The sequence below is a fragment of the Mustelus asterias genome, chromosome 6, assembly GCF_964213995.1.
Source record: "Mustelus asterias chromosome 6, sMusAst1.hap1.1, whole genome shotgun sequence".
NCBI lineage: Eukaryota > Metazoa > Chordata > Chondrichthyes > Carcharhiniformes > Triakidae > Mustelus > Mustelus asterias.
The window spans coordinates 76,985,274-77,002,766 of NC_135806.1; the positions used below are offsets into that span (position 1 = coordinate 76,985,274).

General features: G+C 40.5%; 1 protein-coding gene across 3 annotated transcripts in view; it reads left to right on the top strand.

Annotated features, from left to right (window-relative positions):
• Positions 1–17,493, top strand: part of cep120 (centrosomal protein 120) — a 75,905-nt gene that overhangs the window by 35,974 nt on the left and 22,438 nt on the right. For all 3 annotated transcript variants that reach the window (XM_078214586.1, XM_078214588.1, XM_078214589.1), the window contains 4 exons: positions 2,483–2,579; positions 6,743–6,904; positions 7,286–7,375; positions 13,612–13,704. In XM_078214586.1, coding sequence (XP_078070712.1) covers positions 2,483–2,579; positions 6,743–6,904; positions 7,286–7,375; positions 13,612–13,704 — 442 coding nt within the window. The remainder of the gene's footprint in view (positions 1–2,482; positions 2,580–6,742; positions 6,905–7,285; positions 7,376–13,611; positions 13,705–17,493) is intronic.

A 17,493-nucleotide genomic window follows, 5' to 3' on the forward strand; every position in this document is an offset into this window, starting at 1 on the left:
CCTGGAAAGACGGAGAATGAGGGGAGATCTAATAGAGGTGTACAAGATTATGAAGGGGATAGATAGGGTGAACGGTGGGAAGCTTTTTCCCAGATCAGAAGTGACGTTCACGAGGGGTCACGGGCTCAAGGTGAGAGGGGCGAAGTATAACTCAGATATTAGAGGGATGTTTTTTACACAGAGGGTGGTGGGGGCCTGGAATGCGCTGCCAAGTAGGGTGGTGGAGGCAAGCACGCTGACATCGTTTAAGACTTACCTGGATAGTCACATGAGCAGCCTGGGAATGGAGGGATACAAACGATTGGTCTAGTTGGACCAAGGAGCGGCACAGGCTTGGAGGACCGAAGGGCCTGTTTCCTGTGCTGTACTGTTCTTTGTTCTTTGTTCCTTTGACTCCCATATCAATCAAGAATCTAACTCCGCCTTAAAAATAATCCTGACCCTAACCCTGTCTCCATTGCTCTCTGGGGAAGAGAATTCCACATACTAAATACCCTCTGAGAAAAACCTTTTCTTCTCACCTCAAACTTAAGTAGAAGACCCCTTACTTTTAAAGTGCGTCATCTAATTCTAGTCTGTCTCATAAAAGGAAACATTGTTTTGGCATCCACTTTGTCAAGTTCCCCGAGGATCTTATCTGTTTCAATAAGATTGCCTCTCATTTTTCTACACTCCAATGGGTACAGGCCCAACCTTTTCTCATAAAGTAGCCTCTTCATCCCAGGAATCAATTGAATGAACCTTCTTTGAACTACTTTTAATGCAATTGTGTCTTTTAAGTAAGGAGACCAAACTGTACATAGTACTACAGATACAATCTCAAACCCTGTACAACCATAGCAAATCTTCCCTATTTTTGTATTCCATTCACCTTGCATTAAATGTTAACATTCCATGTGATTTTCTAATCACTTGCTGCACCTGCATACTAGCATTTTGTGTACCAGGACATCCAGATCCCTCGACTGCAAAGTTCTGCAATCTCTATCCGTTTAAATAATATACTGCATTTGTATTCTTCCCGCCAAACTGGACAAGTTCATGTTTTCCCACATTATATTCCCATGTGTCAATTATTAACCTCGTCACTTTTTTTGAGCCTCTTTGTCAAATCTTTGTCTTCCTCAATTTCGTATTTCTGTGTCAAGAACAAATTTCATAACCGTACATCCCTTCATCCAAGTCATTGATCTAAATTGTAAATAGTTGAGACCCCAACACTAATCCCTTTGGCAAGTCACTAGTTACAGTTTGCCAACCTGGAAATGATCCCACTCTCTGCTTGTCGTTAGACGTCAATTCAATATCCTAGTTGACATTTTACCCCCTCCTCCACATAAACTCTTAGTTTACATAGTAATTTCTGCTGTGACACTTTATCATTTGATTCTGAAATGGGGTTGAAGATGATGATACGCCTTCAATTGTATCTGTTAGTTTGATTAAAAACATTTGAGGAAGGTATGTGTATTTTGAGAATCCAGAATGAACTTGTTACTGTAGCTGATATCAATATATTTTCTTTCTAGTGTGCTGCAGAAGGCATACATACATGATTTCTGAACTTGATCACAAACCTTTTGATACACAAAAGACTTGCAGAATAACTTTTGCTTCCCTGTGCAAGACCAAGATCTTCAGTGAAGTGGAAATGGTCTGGTTAGATGGCAACATGAGAGAGGTTTAAAAAAAAACTGATATTTATCTTTATGCTATGCAATATGGCGTTAGTGTTGTCAATACCTTTGTCCTTTCCAAAGGACACTTACAGGTACAAATTATCTGAACAATGACATTTGCTTCATGTATAATTCAGTAACTAAACATTCATCCGTTGGGATCAAGATGTTTGTGTTGGGAAATCTTTTTACATATGCATCTTGTATGAGGAATAAATAGAAACATGCTTCTCCTTGATTACTATTGAAAGAGAGTGTGAGAAAGAAATCAATAGGGAACTAGTAGTTGAAATCTGAATATTGCTGACAAATAGGAGTTTCATTGTGACAGGAGTGTTAATGCATTCCAATATTTTGACTGGATTAAAGGTTTAATTACAATACAAAGAGGGAGTTGATGCCATGTGTAAACTTTGGGAATAATATACTGAAACTATAATGATAAATTAGACTTTCGCATGTAAGAGGAGTACTTTGTCTCCCATTGACAGGAATCATTTAGTCATTAAGGATCTTTTGCTGCTCAATTTCTTTGCCTGAAGACAAGTCCTTTGCTACTATTTGCCAAACCACGGCAAAGTGCCATGATTTTCTGGTAGAGCTAGGGTAAGGAAGCAGGCCCTGAGTCTACCTCAAACAAAATGGGGGTCGAACCCTGTGCTGTTGGTGTGAATTTGTTTCACAGACTAGCTATCTAGCTGACTGAGCTAACCAGCCTGCCTTATTAATTGTGGCATTTGACACGTGTGTATACTGAATTTATTTTGGTTGCTTATTTTAAAAGTATTCCATTATTTTAACAGGCCAAACAATAAAATTGCTGAACTGTATTACTCCATGACTCTGGAGGATTATAATTTTGTAAAAACTCAACATGTCACTGTGTCCGATTCATCTCAGGTAAGCACGTGATATCCTTGCATAAATTCAAGCCTGGATTTTATTTAATGCTAATTGAGAAATCGATGTTGTGTTATAAGTTTTGGCCTATGTTTCCATAAAATACTGCAGCATGAATGTGATCACCTTTGCATATAAAATGAAAAATGCTTGATTGGAGCTTGAATTAAAATATAACTTGGAGCCTTAACTAAAATTATAAGTTGCAAACTACACAGAACAAATTGGATGTGGTGACTGTATTACCCTTAATTCAAAAATATCCATGAAATTGTGCAGTGTCTGTTCTCAGTGTCTGATCTCTGAACACTGATGTAAATTGCTGTGTACGCAAAGGAGATTTGAAAGGAACTGAAGAGAGAAATATATTAAAGGGATCAACCTCGCTGGCCTAAGAAACACACCAAACAAGTCTGTCTCTCAAATATAGCAACTGAATACATTAAAGAACCCTTTGACATTACTGCAATGTGATCTGCATACATACCAGATTACCTCATGTATTCAAATGTGAGTTGGAATCTAAATCTCAGCATTTGAAAACACATTTTTCTGTAACAGCCAGCTCCATGTGAACTGCTGTGTCGTTTGATAAATTACCAAACGGGACTGATGTATATTTTTTCAACTTGAGAAAGGTAAATTCTCGTGTCTCATATTTTCACTAGAGAAGGAAATAACTAATATTTATATAGTGCTTTATTATATCATGTCTTCCAGCTGTCCCAAATCATGGCCATATTGCTTTTCAAACTGGGAGCGACTGTCACATTGTTTATCAATTTTAACTATTACCATACTTAGTCTGCTGCTGTAAAGCACATCAATAACTTTATTCACAGTAGACTTTTGTATTCCTATATTAAATTTTTTGCAAAACACGCTGAAAAGAGGAGGCAAGGAAACTTTTACGAGATAGGCAGGGTGTATTGGACTCCCACGACCAGAATTAAAAATGAATCCAAGAATTTTAACCCTTATTTTAAGGGGGCTGGATTACAAACGGAAATAAATTATGCCTTAATTGCATAGTACCTTGGTCAGGCTCTGTCTAGCATACTCCATTTTTCAGCGCAACAATTCGATGGATATTTTGACTCTGGAAAGGATGCAGCACAGATTTTGCAGAATGATATCTGGATTTTAGAGAGTTGAATCACGAGGACAGGTTGCATTGGCTTGGCTGGGATACCCTTGATTCAAAGATAACGGGATAGACTGATGAAGGCTTAAAATGTTAAGATTTAATACGCCAGATGGAACAAAATCTTTAGCCACTAAAATAAAAGTAAAATACTGCAGATGCTGAAGATCTGAAATAAAAGCGAAGTGCTGGAAGAACTCCACAGGTCTGGCAGCAACTATGAAGAGAAAAACAGAGTTAACAGTTTGGAACTCAATCGAAGGTCTGAAGAAGAATATATTGGACTCAAAACATTAACTCTGCATTCCGTCCACAGATACTGCCAGACCTGCTAAGTTCTTCTAGCAGTTGATGTTTTAAAATTTTTAGCTGATTGGGTTTCAGCAAATAATGGGCTTATTCCTCAGATAGAACTAGATCATTTTAGGAAGAAAATCAGGAAGCACTTTCTTTTGTAGACAGAGTAGCAAAAATCTGGGACGCTCTTCCCTGACAGTTTGTGACGATTGGAGCTTTCAGATTCTGATCGATAATTTGTTAATTAAGCCTATGAGGAGTATGGAGCTAAGAATAAACGGATTTCAGGTATAGATCACCCTTGCTCTAATTCAGGAGTCGGCAATCATTTTAAGGAGGATTTTTTTTTAATTGCCAAAAAAAAATATTTGGAGCCGCAAAACAGAAATTTGACATGATCTCATGTCTCTCGTACAATGCATACCTTGAATATATAATGAATAAAACATTTAAATTTATGTGTCAATAGAAAAAGGTTGAATGAAAATAGGGACTTCATTCTAACTAGAGTGCAGGAGCAGAAGGACTTGGGTGTGTATGTGCATAAAGCAAAAGGTGGCAGGACAAGTTGAGAAAGCAATAAATCATACAGCATCCTGGGCTTTTATCAAGATGAAGCTAGAATATAAATCCAAGGAAGTTATGGTAAAATTGGTTTGACTTCAGCTAGAATAATGTGTCTAGTTCTGGGCACTCCAGTCAAGCAAGGATTTGAAGCATTAAGAAGAGTGCAGGAAAGATGCACAAGAATAGTTCCAGGGATAAGGCACTTTGGTTCGGTTGCGAAATTGGCAAGGTAGATTGGATTGGCACTGTTCCTCTTGGAGAAGATTGAGAGTTTAATTGAAGTATGCAAAATCATGAGGTGACTGGACAGGGGGAATCTGTTCTCATTAGAACCGTAGAATCCCTACAGTGTGGGAGGAGGCCATTTGGCCCATTGAGTCTCCACCGACTTTCCGAAGGAGCATCTTACCCAGGCCCATCCCACCCTGCCCTATTCCAGTAACCCCATGCATTTACCATGGATAGACCACCGAACCTCAACATTTTTGACACTAAAGGAGCAATTTAGCATGGTCTATCTTCCTAACCTGCATATCTTTGGACTGTGGGAGGAAACGAGAGCACCTGGTGAAAAGCCATGTCGGCAGAGGGAGAATGCGAAAACTCCACACAGTGACCCGAGGCCGGAATCGAACCTGGGTTCCTGGCAGTGAGGCAAGGGTACCGGTGGTTAGCACTGCAGCCTCAGTGGTTCTTGATCTGTTTACTGAAAAGCAAGAATGTTCAGAGCTACTGGGAGAAGGCAGGGGGATGGCACAACGCGAATTGCTCTTTCAGAGAGCAAGCTCTGCTGCGCTAGAACTATTGATGACCTCCTTTGCTGTCACTATGCTATGATATTTTTTACTCTGACTTATTGTTTTTGTTTTTAGTCTTGTAACTAATTTTGTCAGTAAAGTCATCTTTAAAACAAACTTTAAGGATTAATAGGAATTAATTTGTTTTGCTATTCTTGTGATAAAACAGTTTTTAATCGCACATGCAGGATAATTTATCATTTCTATTATGTTAGAAACTATAATGTCTGCATATCTCACCAAGCTTAAGAACAAGATGGACCCTGGCGTATTCCCCTGTGCCAAAAATATAAATTGGTAATAGGGGACTGTACTCACTGTGTCTAGTCTTGTGTCCAAATGAGAAACTATTGGTTGGACATACTTAAAGAGCTGGAAAAAATATTTGAAATGACCTTGGAGATGGTTTTTCTGTTGTTTCTGGGGTTTCCAGGTAATTGGATAATTTATGTCAATAAGAAAAGGTTGTATAATATTCTAACATTTGCAGCACAGAAAAATATTTTGTGCTTTTGGATTAATGATAAAGCACCTTCTGTACAGAATTGGCACAAAATTATTATGGAGTGTATCCCAATGGAATTTCTAACTTGTCTACTTCGATCCAAATCGGACTCATTCCAGAAAGTATGGGGCCCCTATCTCAAACATACACGTTCTGTAATATCAGATTCACTTGACAAGGCTTTCAGTAGAGTGTGCAGCACTGTTCCTAACAGAGTGCATGCGAGGGTGTGTGCCTCTTTTTCATCTTGTAGCATTTGTCTTTTTTTCTCCCCATCCTGTTGCTCATTTTCTTTACTTCTGTCTGGAAGCTCCGAGTTAGATGGCCCAATGGTGTTGGTTTCCTTTTTTGTATAAATATTGAGATGATTTTGCTGTTCTGTACTAGTTTTAAGGGCGTTGTTTGTTTATAAAAGATGAAAAAACTCAAGTAAAAAATATTTTAAAAAGAAGAAACAATAATGGTCGGAACCAATAAAGCCTGTTCTTCAAATCAAAGGGATTATTTATAACCGTGGTGTAGCTGTACCACATGAACAGGTTTCTTTGGAGCATGATGTTTTCAATTAAAATAATCGTTAGAAACCTTGAAGTACAGACAGTTATTAGCGTTTTATCCTCCCAATAAAAACATGGTTCTTATTTTTCTTGAATTTTTTTTCATGTTAAATGGATTCAACTGAAAAAGGTTCGGAGCTGCAAATGAGGTGTCCCGGAGCTGCAGGTTTCAGACCCTTGCTCTAATTGAATGGTTGAACAGGCTCCTACCCCTGCATCTTATGTCCACCAGTACCTGATTAGGGTACAAATGTAAATAAATTCCTAAATGGTAAATATCTGCTTTTACTTTTTAGAATTCAAATATTGGGCACCAACAACAGCCTGAACTTTCAGTTAAGCCAGTTCAGGTTTTAGAGTCAGGTCCTGATCCTGAGCCTCGAGAGACAATGGAATATAAAGCTGCATTAGAGCTGGAAATGTGGAAAGAAGTGCAAGAAGATTTGTTTCAAGATCAGGTGAATTCCACTTTTTTCAGTAATGAAAAACAAATACAGATTTAAAGAGCAAGGTGTTACCAAACTAAGATCTATAGACAAATAGTGATAAAATGGCAAAGCATATTTGGAGCATGAGTATAATCGGAGTCTACCTAATAGTACAGCATTGAAAGCAACTTCAATATACTTCAGCGTGCGTATTTTTAGTTGCAACTTAAATATTATGTAACTTGAGGGGAGTTTAGTATTTTCCCATTTTCTTTTATTTTCTTGCTCTCTCAAAAGGCTCCAAGACAAATCTCCTGTATTATTTGTTTGATTAAATTGTGTCCCATGTAGATGCATTTTTCATTGTGGTTTGTGTGTGAAGGCCAATATATTATTTGTTTCTTGCCATAGTTGAAGCAAAAAGAGCTGGCTCACATGCAGGCCCTTGCCGAGGAGTGGAAGAAGAGAGACAGAGAGAGGGAAGCACTTGTGAAGAAAAAGGTGAGGGGATAGGAGAGAGAAGTTGCATAATGCCAAGTAACCATAAGTGTTTTCAACAACTTAAAGCTGGTTCCTGGGTCACTAATTGCTTTCCCTGCAATAAGCTGTGTGCTCATAATTTAAATCGCATAGTGCATGTTTACTCTCTTGTGCTACAAATAATTCGAGTATAATATATTATGCATGGTGATTTGATTGCTTGCTCAATGGCAGATGACAATTATAAGACTTTGTTGGGGTTGGGGGTTTGAGGAAAACTTTATAATCTTTTTTTGCCCACCTTCCCATTTCTTTCACTCAATAGTTACAAACCATAAAACTGCTCTGCAAATCTCCTGGCTATTCCGGATCAGAACATTTCTATTCCCAGGCTCTTACACTATCTGATTTTAAAATATGTGAACTAAGGCCTATCTGTTTGCATTATACCATGAAGCTATTTGAAAAAGAATAGAGAATTCTGTCAGTCTCCTGAGCAACCTTCCTGCATTGACCAATGTTGCTCCTTCAATAAGCACCACAAAAAACACATTGCCCAATTTATCTCATCCTTTCTATTTTCACTTTTTATCAGGTAGTTCAGGATTGAAAGAAGGGACAATTTGTCCAGGATAAATATGTGGTACAGATGTAAAATATTTTACCGTGCTATTTATAAATTATGATGATCTGGAAGTGAGAATGTAAGTTTAGAGAAGGATATGGAACAGTTCACAGAAATAACTGTCAAAGCAGAATTGTTTCTGTGAAGGTAACAACTTCAGTTAGGTTCTGATTGCATGTACCCGGGGCTGTTTAAAGAAACCAGAGAGGTCATAGCATGTTCTGGCTTCAATTTTCCATCATTTTTTAACATGCCAGTTGCACAATGGAACTGAAAAGTAGTTAATATAGCATCTTTGTTCAAAAAGGGGCCAGAGAACAAGTCTGCCATGTATAGATGTCAGTTTAAGATTAGATTAATTACTCTATAATTCAAGCTAAATTTAGTGAGAGTTTTAAAAATGGAGGGGTTTGTCAAGAACTGCCAGCACAGATTTATTGAAGGCAAGTTGTGCTTAACAGAATTGATTTTTTTTAAAGAAGTGATTATTTGGATAAAGGAAATAAACCTAGTATGTACAGACAACTTTCAACGAGCAGTCTATTAAGTTGCCGAAAAAAGTAGACAAATGGTATATTGGATGGGTTGCCGCATAGATTGAATCTTTCTTGCAAATCTGCCATCATCACCCCTTTAGTTTAAAAAAAACCAATCTTTTGACCCCTCAATCCTTGCAAACTGCCACTCATCTCCAATCTCCTCTTTCTCTAAAGTCTTGAAATATAATATTGTTTCCCAAATCTGTGCTCATCTTTCCCAGAACTCCATATTTTTGGAACCCTCCAATTATGTTTCTTATCAAATTCATAAATCACATCCTGTGTGGCTGTGATAATGGTAAACTATCCCTCCTCATCTTTCTCAGCTATCTGCAGCGTTTGATATTGTAAACCACATCATATTTCTGCAGTGCCTCTCCATTGTCATCCAGCTGGATGGGACTACACACTCCTGGTTCAATTATAGATTTGTAGCCAGAAAATCAACTGTAATGGCTTCTGTTCCTACTCTGGCACCGTTACTTCTGCTATCCCCCAAAATTTATCCTTGGCTCTTTCCTGTTTTTCATCTACATTCTGCCCGGCAGCATCATTGGAAAGCACAGTCAGTTCCCTCATGTATCTGGTGACACCCAGCTCCATCTCAGCACCACTTCTCTTGATCCCTCCACCTTCTCTAAATATCAGACTACTTGTCCATCATCTAATACTGGATGAGGACAAATACGCTCCAGCAAAACTTTGGGAAGATCACCAAAATCATTGCCTTTAATCTCTGCTACTAACTCCATCCCCTGGACACCAACTCCATCCTTCTCCTTCACTGCTGTCTGAAGCTGAACCAGACTGTTTGCAACCTTGGTGTTGTATCCAAACTCAAGATCAACTTCCTGCCACATGACCTTCTAATCATTAAGACCACTTGTCTTCATCTCCCTAGCATTGGCTGACTTCACACCTGGCTCAGCTTATCTATTGTTTAAAACCTCAACCGAGTCTTCACTTTAGGCTTGTCTATTCCAGTACTTGTCTGTTCAGCCCCTCATCCCACCCTCTAAACTGCAACTTATCCAGAACTCTACTGACAATGTCCTACCTTGCACCAAGTCCCATTCGGCCTTGTCCCTGCACTTGCTAACCTTCATTGCTCTTGGTTCTTCAACATAATTTAAAAATTCGTATCAGTTTTCAAATTCCCACCTCTCCCTCACTCTGCTACCTGCTACAGCCCTCAAATATCTGTAACTCTCATTCTCGGATGTATCCTTGATTATTATCACTCTACCATGATGACTGCACCTTCAGCTACCACTGCTCTAAGCTCTTGAATTCTCTCCAGAAATATCTCTGTACCTCTCCTTCTCTTTCCTCCTTTAAGATGCACCTTTAAAAACTTTCTCCATGAGTAAGCTTCTGTTTATCTACCCTAAATTATTATGTGGCACTGTACCAATGATCCTGTGAAGTGTCTTGGAATAAAGAAAGGAAAGATAGGTTATGAAGCTAGGCTAGCTCTAAATATAAAAAATGATAGTAAAAGCTTTTACAAATATATAAAAAGGAATAGAGTGGCAAGAGAGAATGTTGGACCCTTGGAGGATGAGAGGGGGGATTCAACAGTGGGAAATGAGGAAATGGCTGAAACTTTAAATTTTTTTGTGTCGGTCTTCACGGTGGAAGACACAAATAGTTTACCGAATATTAACGATAGAGGGTTGGTAGGAGGAGAGGTACTCAATACAATTAATGTTACCAGGGAGGCAGTGCTTGGTAGACTAACGGGACTGAAGGTGGACAAGTCCCCGGGCCCGGATGGAATGCATCCCAGGGTGCTGAAAGAAATGTCAGAGGTAATAGCAGATGCGTGAGTGGTTATTTATCAAAATTCGTTGGATTCTGGGGTAGTGCCGGCGGATTGGAAAACGGCTAATGTTACGCTGCTGTTTAAAAAAGGAAATGGACAAAAGGTGGGTAACTACAGGCCAGTTAGCTTAACGTCTGTAGTTGGAAAAATGCTGGAATCCATCATTAAAGAAGAAATAGCAGGCCATCTGGATAAGAATGGTTCGATTAAGCAGACGCAGCATAGATTCATGAGGGGAAAGTCGTGCTTGATGAACTTGTTGGCTTTTTATGAAGATGTGACTAGTGCGGTTGATAGAGGGGAACCGGTGGATGCGGTGTTTTTGGATTTCCAAAAGGCGTTTGATAAGGTGCCTCACAAAAGGTTGCTGAAGAAGATTGGGTCACACGGAGTTGGGGGTAGGGTGTTAGCGTGGATTGGGGATTGGCTATCCGACAGGAAGCAGAGAGTCGGAATAAATGGGTGCTTTTCTGGTTGGCGGATGGTAACTAGTGGCGTGCCGCAGGGATCGGTACTGGGGCCTCAACTATTTACCATTTATATTGACTATCTGGAGGAGGGGACTGAGTGTAGGGTAACAAAGTTTGCAGACGACACAAAGATAAGTGGAAAAGTGAATCGTGTGGAGGGCGTAGAAGGTCTGCAGAGAGATTTGGACAGGCTGAGTGAGTGGGCGAGGATCTGGCAGATGGAGTATAACGTTGACAACTGCAAGGTTGTTCACTTTGGAGGAAATAATAGCAAATTGGATTATTATCTAAATGGAAAAAAATTACAACATGCTACTGTGCAAAGGGACCTGGGGGTCCTTGTGCATGAGACGCAAAAACCCAGTCTGCAGGTGCAACAGGTGATCAAGAAGGCAAATGGGATGTTGGCCTATATCGCAAGGGGGATAGAATATAAAAGCAGAGATGTCTTGCTGCATCTGTACAGGGCATTGGTGAGGCCGTAGCTGGAATACTGTGTGCAGTATTGATCCCCTTATTTGCAGAAGGATATATTGGCCTTGGAGGGAGTGCAGAGAAGGTTCACCAGGTTGATACCAGAGATGAGGGGTGTTGATTATGAGGAGAGACTGAGCAGATTGGGTTTGTACTCGTTGGAATTTAGAAGGCTGAGGGGGGATTTTATAGAGACCTATAAGATAATGAAGGAGCTGGATAGGGTAGAGGTGGAGAGATTCTTTCCACTTAGAAAGGAAGCTCGAACTAGAGGGCACAGCCTCAAAATAAAGGGGGGGTCAGTTTAGGACAGAGTTGAGGAGGAACTTCTTCTCTCAGAGGGTGGTGAATCTCTGGAATTCTCTGCCCACTGAAGTGGTGGAGGCCACCTCGTTGAATATGTTTAAATCACAGATAGATGGATTCCTGATGGGTAAGGGAATTAGGGGTTATAGGGATCAGGCGGGTAAGTGGAACTGATCCACTTCAGATCAGCCATGATCTTATTGAATGGCGGGGCAGGCTCGAGGGGCTAGATGGCCTACTCCTGCTCCTATTTGTACGATGATAAAGCTGTTATATAAATTAACATTGATAATAAAACTAGAGGAAGTAATGTATGCTCAAGATGAGTTGGAAGTAGTGTTTCGTGGGAATAGGTGCCGGCTCTACTTATGTTCTTAGTGTATATAATTGATTGGGACTTTCATAATTGAAACATAGGGCAAGATTTTCTGGTCCCACCCACCACGGGAATGTGCAGGGCAGAAACTTCAGAGGTCCATTGATCTCAGGTGGGGAGTTTCTGGTCTCAAGGCGCATGTGGCCGGAAAATCCCGCTCACAGTCTTGACATTTGACAACAGAAAAAAAGATCTGACCAATAGTGAAGAAAAATTGGGAAGTGCTGCACTGTTTCGGGAAATGAAGAAACAGCAACTGCAGTCTACAGTCAGTAAGTGTGAGTACATATTGAGGAATAAGTCAGAATTGGGAGTCCAACCTCATAGAAAAGATACTAAATATGTGCAGAAACGAGGACAAACAAGTTCAAATTCATTAATCCCTAAATGTTTTAAGTGGAAAAGATTTATGAGCTGTTGAAGCCCAGTTATGCACACGAGTGCTAGTTTGCAGCTATTGCTTTAGTATCTCGCATCAATGCGAGACAATTGTTGTACTGCAGTGGACTGATAGTAATGTTGGATTGACCAGGTGCTTCAGAACTAAACCCATTTTCCTCCACACTCAAAATTGAACTGTGCTTCCATGATTCCAATGCAGAAGAAATGCTGGCTGCTATTCATAAGAACCTGACCAAGAGGAAAGGCACAATAATGTCTGTCATTAAAAGAAGATTTGATGCTTTAAATTTAGTGCAGTTTATCAGCGACATACTTAAAATAATATATTTTATTTTAATTCAAATCAGTGGCATCCATTGTTCAGTTCTCTGGAAACATGACAACCTACTAAACAGCTTAAACCTATTTAATATTGGGATTTGGTCAGTTGAAGCAAAGCTGCCTTAGATTTTGTGCCCATTTGATCAGTTATATGACCTGCGCTAGCAGTCATTTTAACGAGTAATCTCGGCTTGTGCTCGTAAATAGAAATGAAAACTGCAAATGTTCGAAGTCTGAAATTAAATCAAAATACTTTGGAAATGCACTTGAGGCTGGGTAACATTTTTAAAGACATGTTTACAATATTTAGGTTCATGCTGGTGTTGATCCAATCATGGCTCATTGTTAATTAAAGGCATTATTGACACTGATGCAGAGCTTCAGGTGTACCGAGAGCTCAGCTTTGGCCAGGAAATTGTAAATCTTTTGACATCTTGGACAGGGAGCACTTAAACATTGATTATTTTTAAATAAGCCTTACCTCTCTTTATACAATGCTTGGACAGTATTGTGGATCTTTTCAAATATTCTTGACAACTGACATTTCTATCCAGCATTACAGAAGGGTTGTATAAATACATAATTATTGTCATTTAAAAGACCTTGTCGAAAAAGGTGGTAAACAGGTTACAAGTCCAGGTGATGAAAAAGCTAAAAATGCCAAGTATTAAGATCATCAAGCGTGTCCCTTTTGTAACAGATCTCAACACAGTCACTCACCTTTGATTTGTTTGGATTATGAATAAGTATATTGCTTTCATAAGAGAAAAAGATAAATGAGACTTCTTTCTCAGGAGGGTATGCAAAAATGGAGAACCATTTGTCCAACTATGTCTTAGAAAATTACATTTGTGTAATTTAGAAATTATCTATCCTGTACTGGAAAGGATCTTCATATTACTTTTTTTGTCATTGATAGGTTCTTGAATATGCTGTGCTTGAGGAACGACTACAAAAAACATTGGCAGATTTGGAAAAAAGAGAACGGCAACTTGCTAATGGCGAAACGGAGGTAATTGTGTTTGAAACTTATTTTTATAATATTGAAGGTACAAAATAATATTACCTTGGTTTTAGTTGACACCTTTCTGGATGCTTAATAAATATTGGATGACCTTTTTACTTTAGATGCAGTGTAACATCACAGCTAAATTTGATGCTTTAAAAAATTAAGTTTTTTTCTTGGCAATTGGGCACTCTGGTCAAGGTAGCTTTTACTGTATATCCCCTGTTCTCCTGTAGGTGGTGGTGATGGACCTTTTTGAATCACTGATGTCCTTGCTGATGTTAGGTAGAGAATTCAAGGATACTGATGCAACAATGGAGAAATAGTGTCTATGTCCATGTCAGGATGGTGCATGACTTGCAGAAGGTCTTTGAGTTATGCATGAATGTATGATTTTGCTCTTCTACGTAGTGGAGGGCATGGGATTGAGAGATGCTGGCCAAGTGAGCTTGGTGAGGTATGGCATCATATATCTCGGCACTCTACACCAACATCCTCCACGACGATGGCATTGCTGCAACGGCCTCAGTGCTCAGCGCCGACAACTGCCGGTTTCCAGATGCAATTTTACAACTCATCCGCTTCATCCTGGACCACAATGTCTTCACCTTCAACAACCAGTTCTTCATCCAGACACGCTGAACAGCCATGGGGACCAAATTCGCATCTCAATATGCCAACATCTTCATGCACAGGCTCAAGCAAGACTTCTTCACCGCACAGGACCTTCAACTGATGCTATACACTAGATACATCGATGACATTTTCTTCCTTTGGACTCATGGTGAACAATCACTGAAACAACTATATGATGACATCAACAAGTTCCATCCCACCATCAGACTCACCATAGACTACTCTCCAGAATCGGTTGCATTCTTGGACACGCGCATCTCCATTAAGGATGGTCACCTCAGCACTTCACTGTACTGCAAGTCCACGGATAACCTCACGATGCTCCACTTCTCCAGCTTCCACCCTAATCACGTTAAAGAAGCCATCCCCTATGGACAAGCCCTCCGTATACACAGGATCTGCTCGGATGAGGAGGATCGCAACAGATACCTCCAGACGCTGAAAGATGCCCTCATAAGAACAGGATTATGGCGTTCGACTCATCGATCGACAGTTCCGACGCACCACAGCGAAAAACCGCACTGACCTCCTCAGAAGACAAACATGGGACACGGTGGACAGAGTACCCTTCGTCGTCCAGTACTTCCCCGGAGCGGAGAAGTTACGGCATCTCCTCCGGAGCCTTCAACATGTCATTGATGATGACGAACATCTCACCAAGGCCATCCCCACACCCCCACTTCTTGCCTTCAAACAACCGCACAACCTCAAACAGACCATTGTCTGCAGCAAACTACCCAGCCTTCAGGAGAACAGTGACCATGACACCACACAACCCTGCCACAGCAACCTCTGCAAGACGTGCCGGATCATCGACACGGATGCCATCATCTCACGTGAGAACACCATCCACCAGGTACATGGTACATACTCTTGCAACTCGGCCAACGTTGTCTACCTGATACGCTGCAGGAAAGGATGTCCCGAGGCATGGTACATTGGGAAGACCATGCAGACGCTGCAACAACGGATGAATGAACACTGCTCGACAATCACCAGGCAAGACTGTTCTCTTCCTGTTGGGGAGCACTTCAGCGGTCACGGGTATTCGGCCTCTGATATTCGGGTAAGCGTTCTCCAAGGCGGCCTTCACGACACACGACGGCGCAGAGTCGCTGAGCAGAAACTGATAGCCAAGTTCCGCACACATGAGGACGGCCTCAACCGGGATTATAGGGTTCATGTCACACTATCTGTAATCCCCACAGCTTGCCTGGACTTGCAGAATTTCACTGGCTGTCCTGTCTGGAGACAATACACATCTCTTTAACCTGTCTTGGTGCTCTCTCCACGCACATTGTTTCTACCTTTAAGACTTGATTAGCTATAAGTATTCGCATTCCAATCATTATTCTGTAAATTGAGTTTGTGTTTTTATATGCCCTGTTAGTGAATAGAATTCCACTCGCCTGAAGAAGGAGCTTAAGGCTCTGAAAGCTTGTGGCTTTTGCTACCAAATAAACCTGTTGGACTTTAACCTGGTGTTGTTAAACTTCTTACTGTGTTTACCCCAGTCCAACGCCGGCATCTCCACATCATTAATATTCCAATACATTATTCTATGTCAGATTTTTTTAAGATAATACTACTCAAATGCAAGGTGGTGTATTTGCATTCCTAACCTCCCATCAGCATACACAAAAACTATTGAGTCACTTGATTAATTTTTTCTTCATTATTCTCGAATAAATCAGGCAAACAAATCACAAACGAACCAGGAATGTTTTGTTCTGTTGAGCCTTTGTGGCTTAATGAGCATTAGTTCTTTACTTTTTCACCATTCAATCTAATTATTTTTCTGTTCCGAGGCCCCATTTAGAGCAATTCTAAAACCATTTCTCCTACATGACATTGTTTTGTTTGGGGAGGGAAAAAGGGAGTACTAACCAATAAATTTACAACATTTACAATCAGCGATTGGAGGTTGAATCCCTTTGTAGTTTGTGGAGCCAAATTACCTAACCAGCTGGGTGATGCATGAACATGTGGGAACTTACCCAGCTTTAGAAACTGCCCACCAGTCAATTATCATCCACCAACCTACTCTCCATCTTCAAAGTGATCGAAAGGATCATTGACTGTGCTGTCAAGCAGCACCAGCTGACCAATAACCACCTCGTTAATGCTCAGTTTGGGTACAGCACCATTCGGCTTCAGTACGGTTTACAGCCTTGGTCCAAACATGGACCAAAGACCTGAATTCCAGAGGTGAGGGTGACTTCAAGTAGCCCTAATAAAACTGAAGTAAGTTGGAATCAGGAGGAAACTTTCCACTGGTCTGAGATGCATCTCGTACAAAGGAAGACAGTTATTGTTGTTGGAGGTCAATCACCTCAGCTGCAGGACATCACTGCAGATCTTCCTCCGGCTGATGTCCTTAGTCCAACCAACTTCAGCTGCTTCATTAATGACCTTCCCTCCGTAATAAAGTCAGAAGTGGGGATGTTCACTGATTATTGCATATGCATTCAGTTCCTTTCACAACTATGCAGATAATGAAGCAGTCTTCACCCACACACAGCAATACCTGGGCAAGGATTCGGCTTGGGATGATGTATGACAAACAACACGTGCATCACATTGCCAGGCAATGACCATCCCCAACAAAATACTAACCAAGTGCCATTAACATTGAAGAGCATTACCATTGTCAGATTCCCCCACTATCAACATGTGAGGGGTCACTATTGATCAGAAACTGAACTGGCCTAGCCACATAAATGCTATGCGAACAAAAGCAGATCAGGATATTCTGTGGCAAATTACTTATCTCCTGAATCCCTAAAATCCTCCCACCATCTACAGAGCATAAGTCCGGACTGTGATGAAATGATGTCCACTTGTTTGAATTATTGCAGATACAACAATGCTCAAGCTTGGCACCATCTGGTACAAAGTGTCCACTTGATCACCCCATCCAACTTCAACCTTTACTTGCTTCACCACCGATGCATCATGGCTGGAGAGTGTACCATTCGCAAGATGCATTGTAGCAACTTGTTTAAGTGTCTTCAACAGCACCTCGCAAACTATGATCTTCTTTCCTTCAAAAGATGAGAACAGCAGGCACATGGAAGCAACAGCACTTTCATGTTCGCCTCCAAATCATGCATCATGCTGACTTGGAAAAGTATTTCCGTTTCTTCATCATCACTGTGA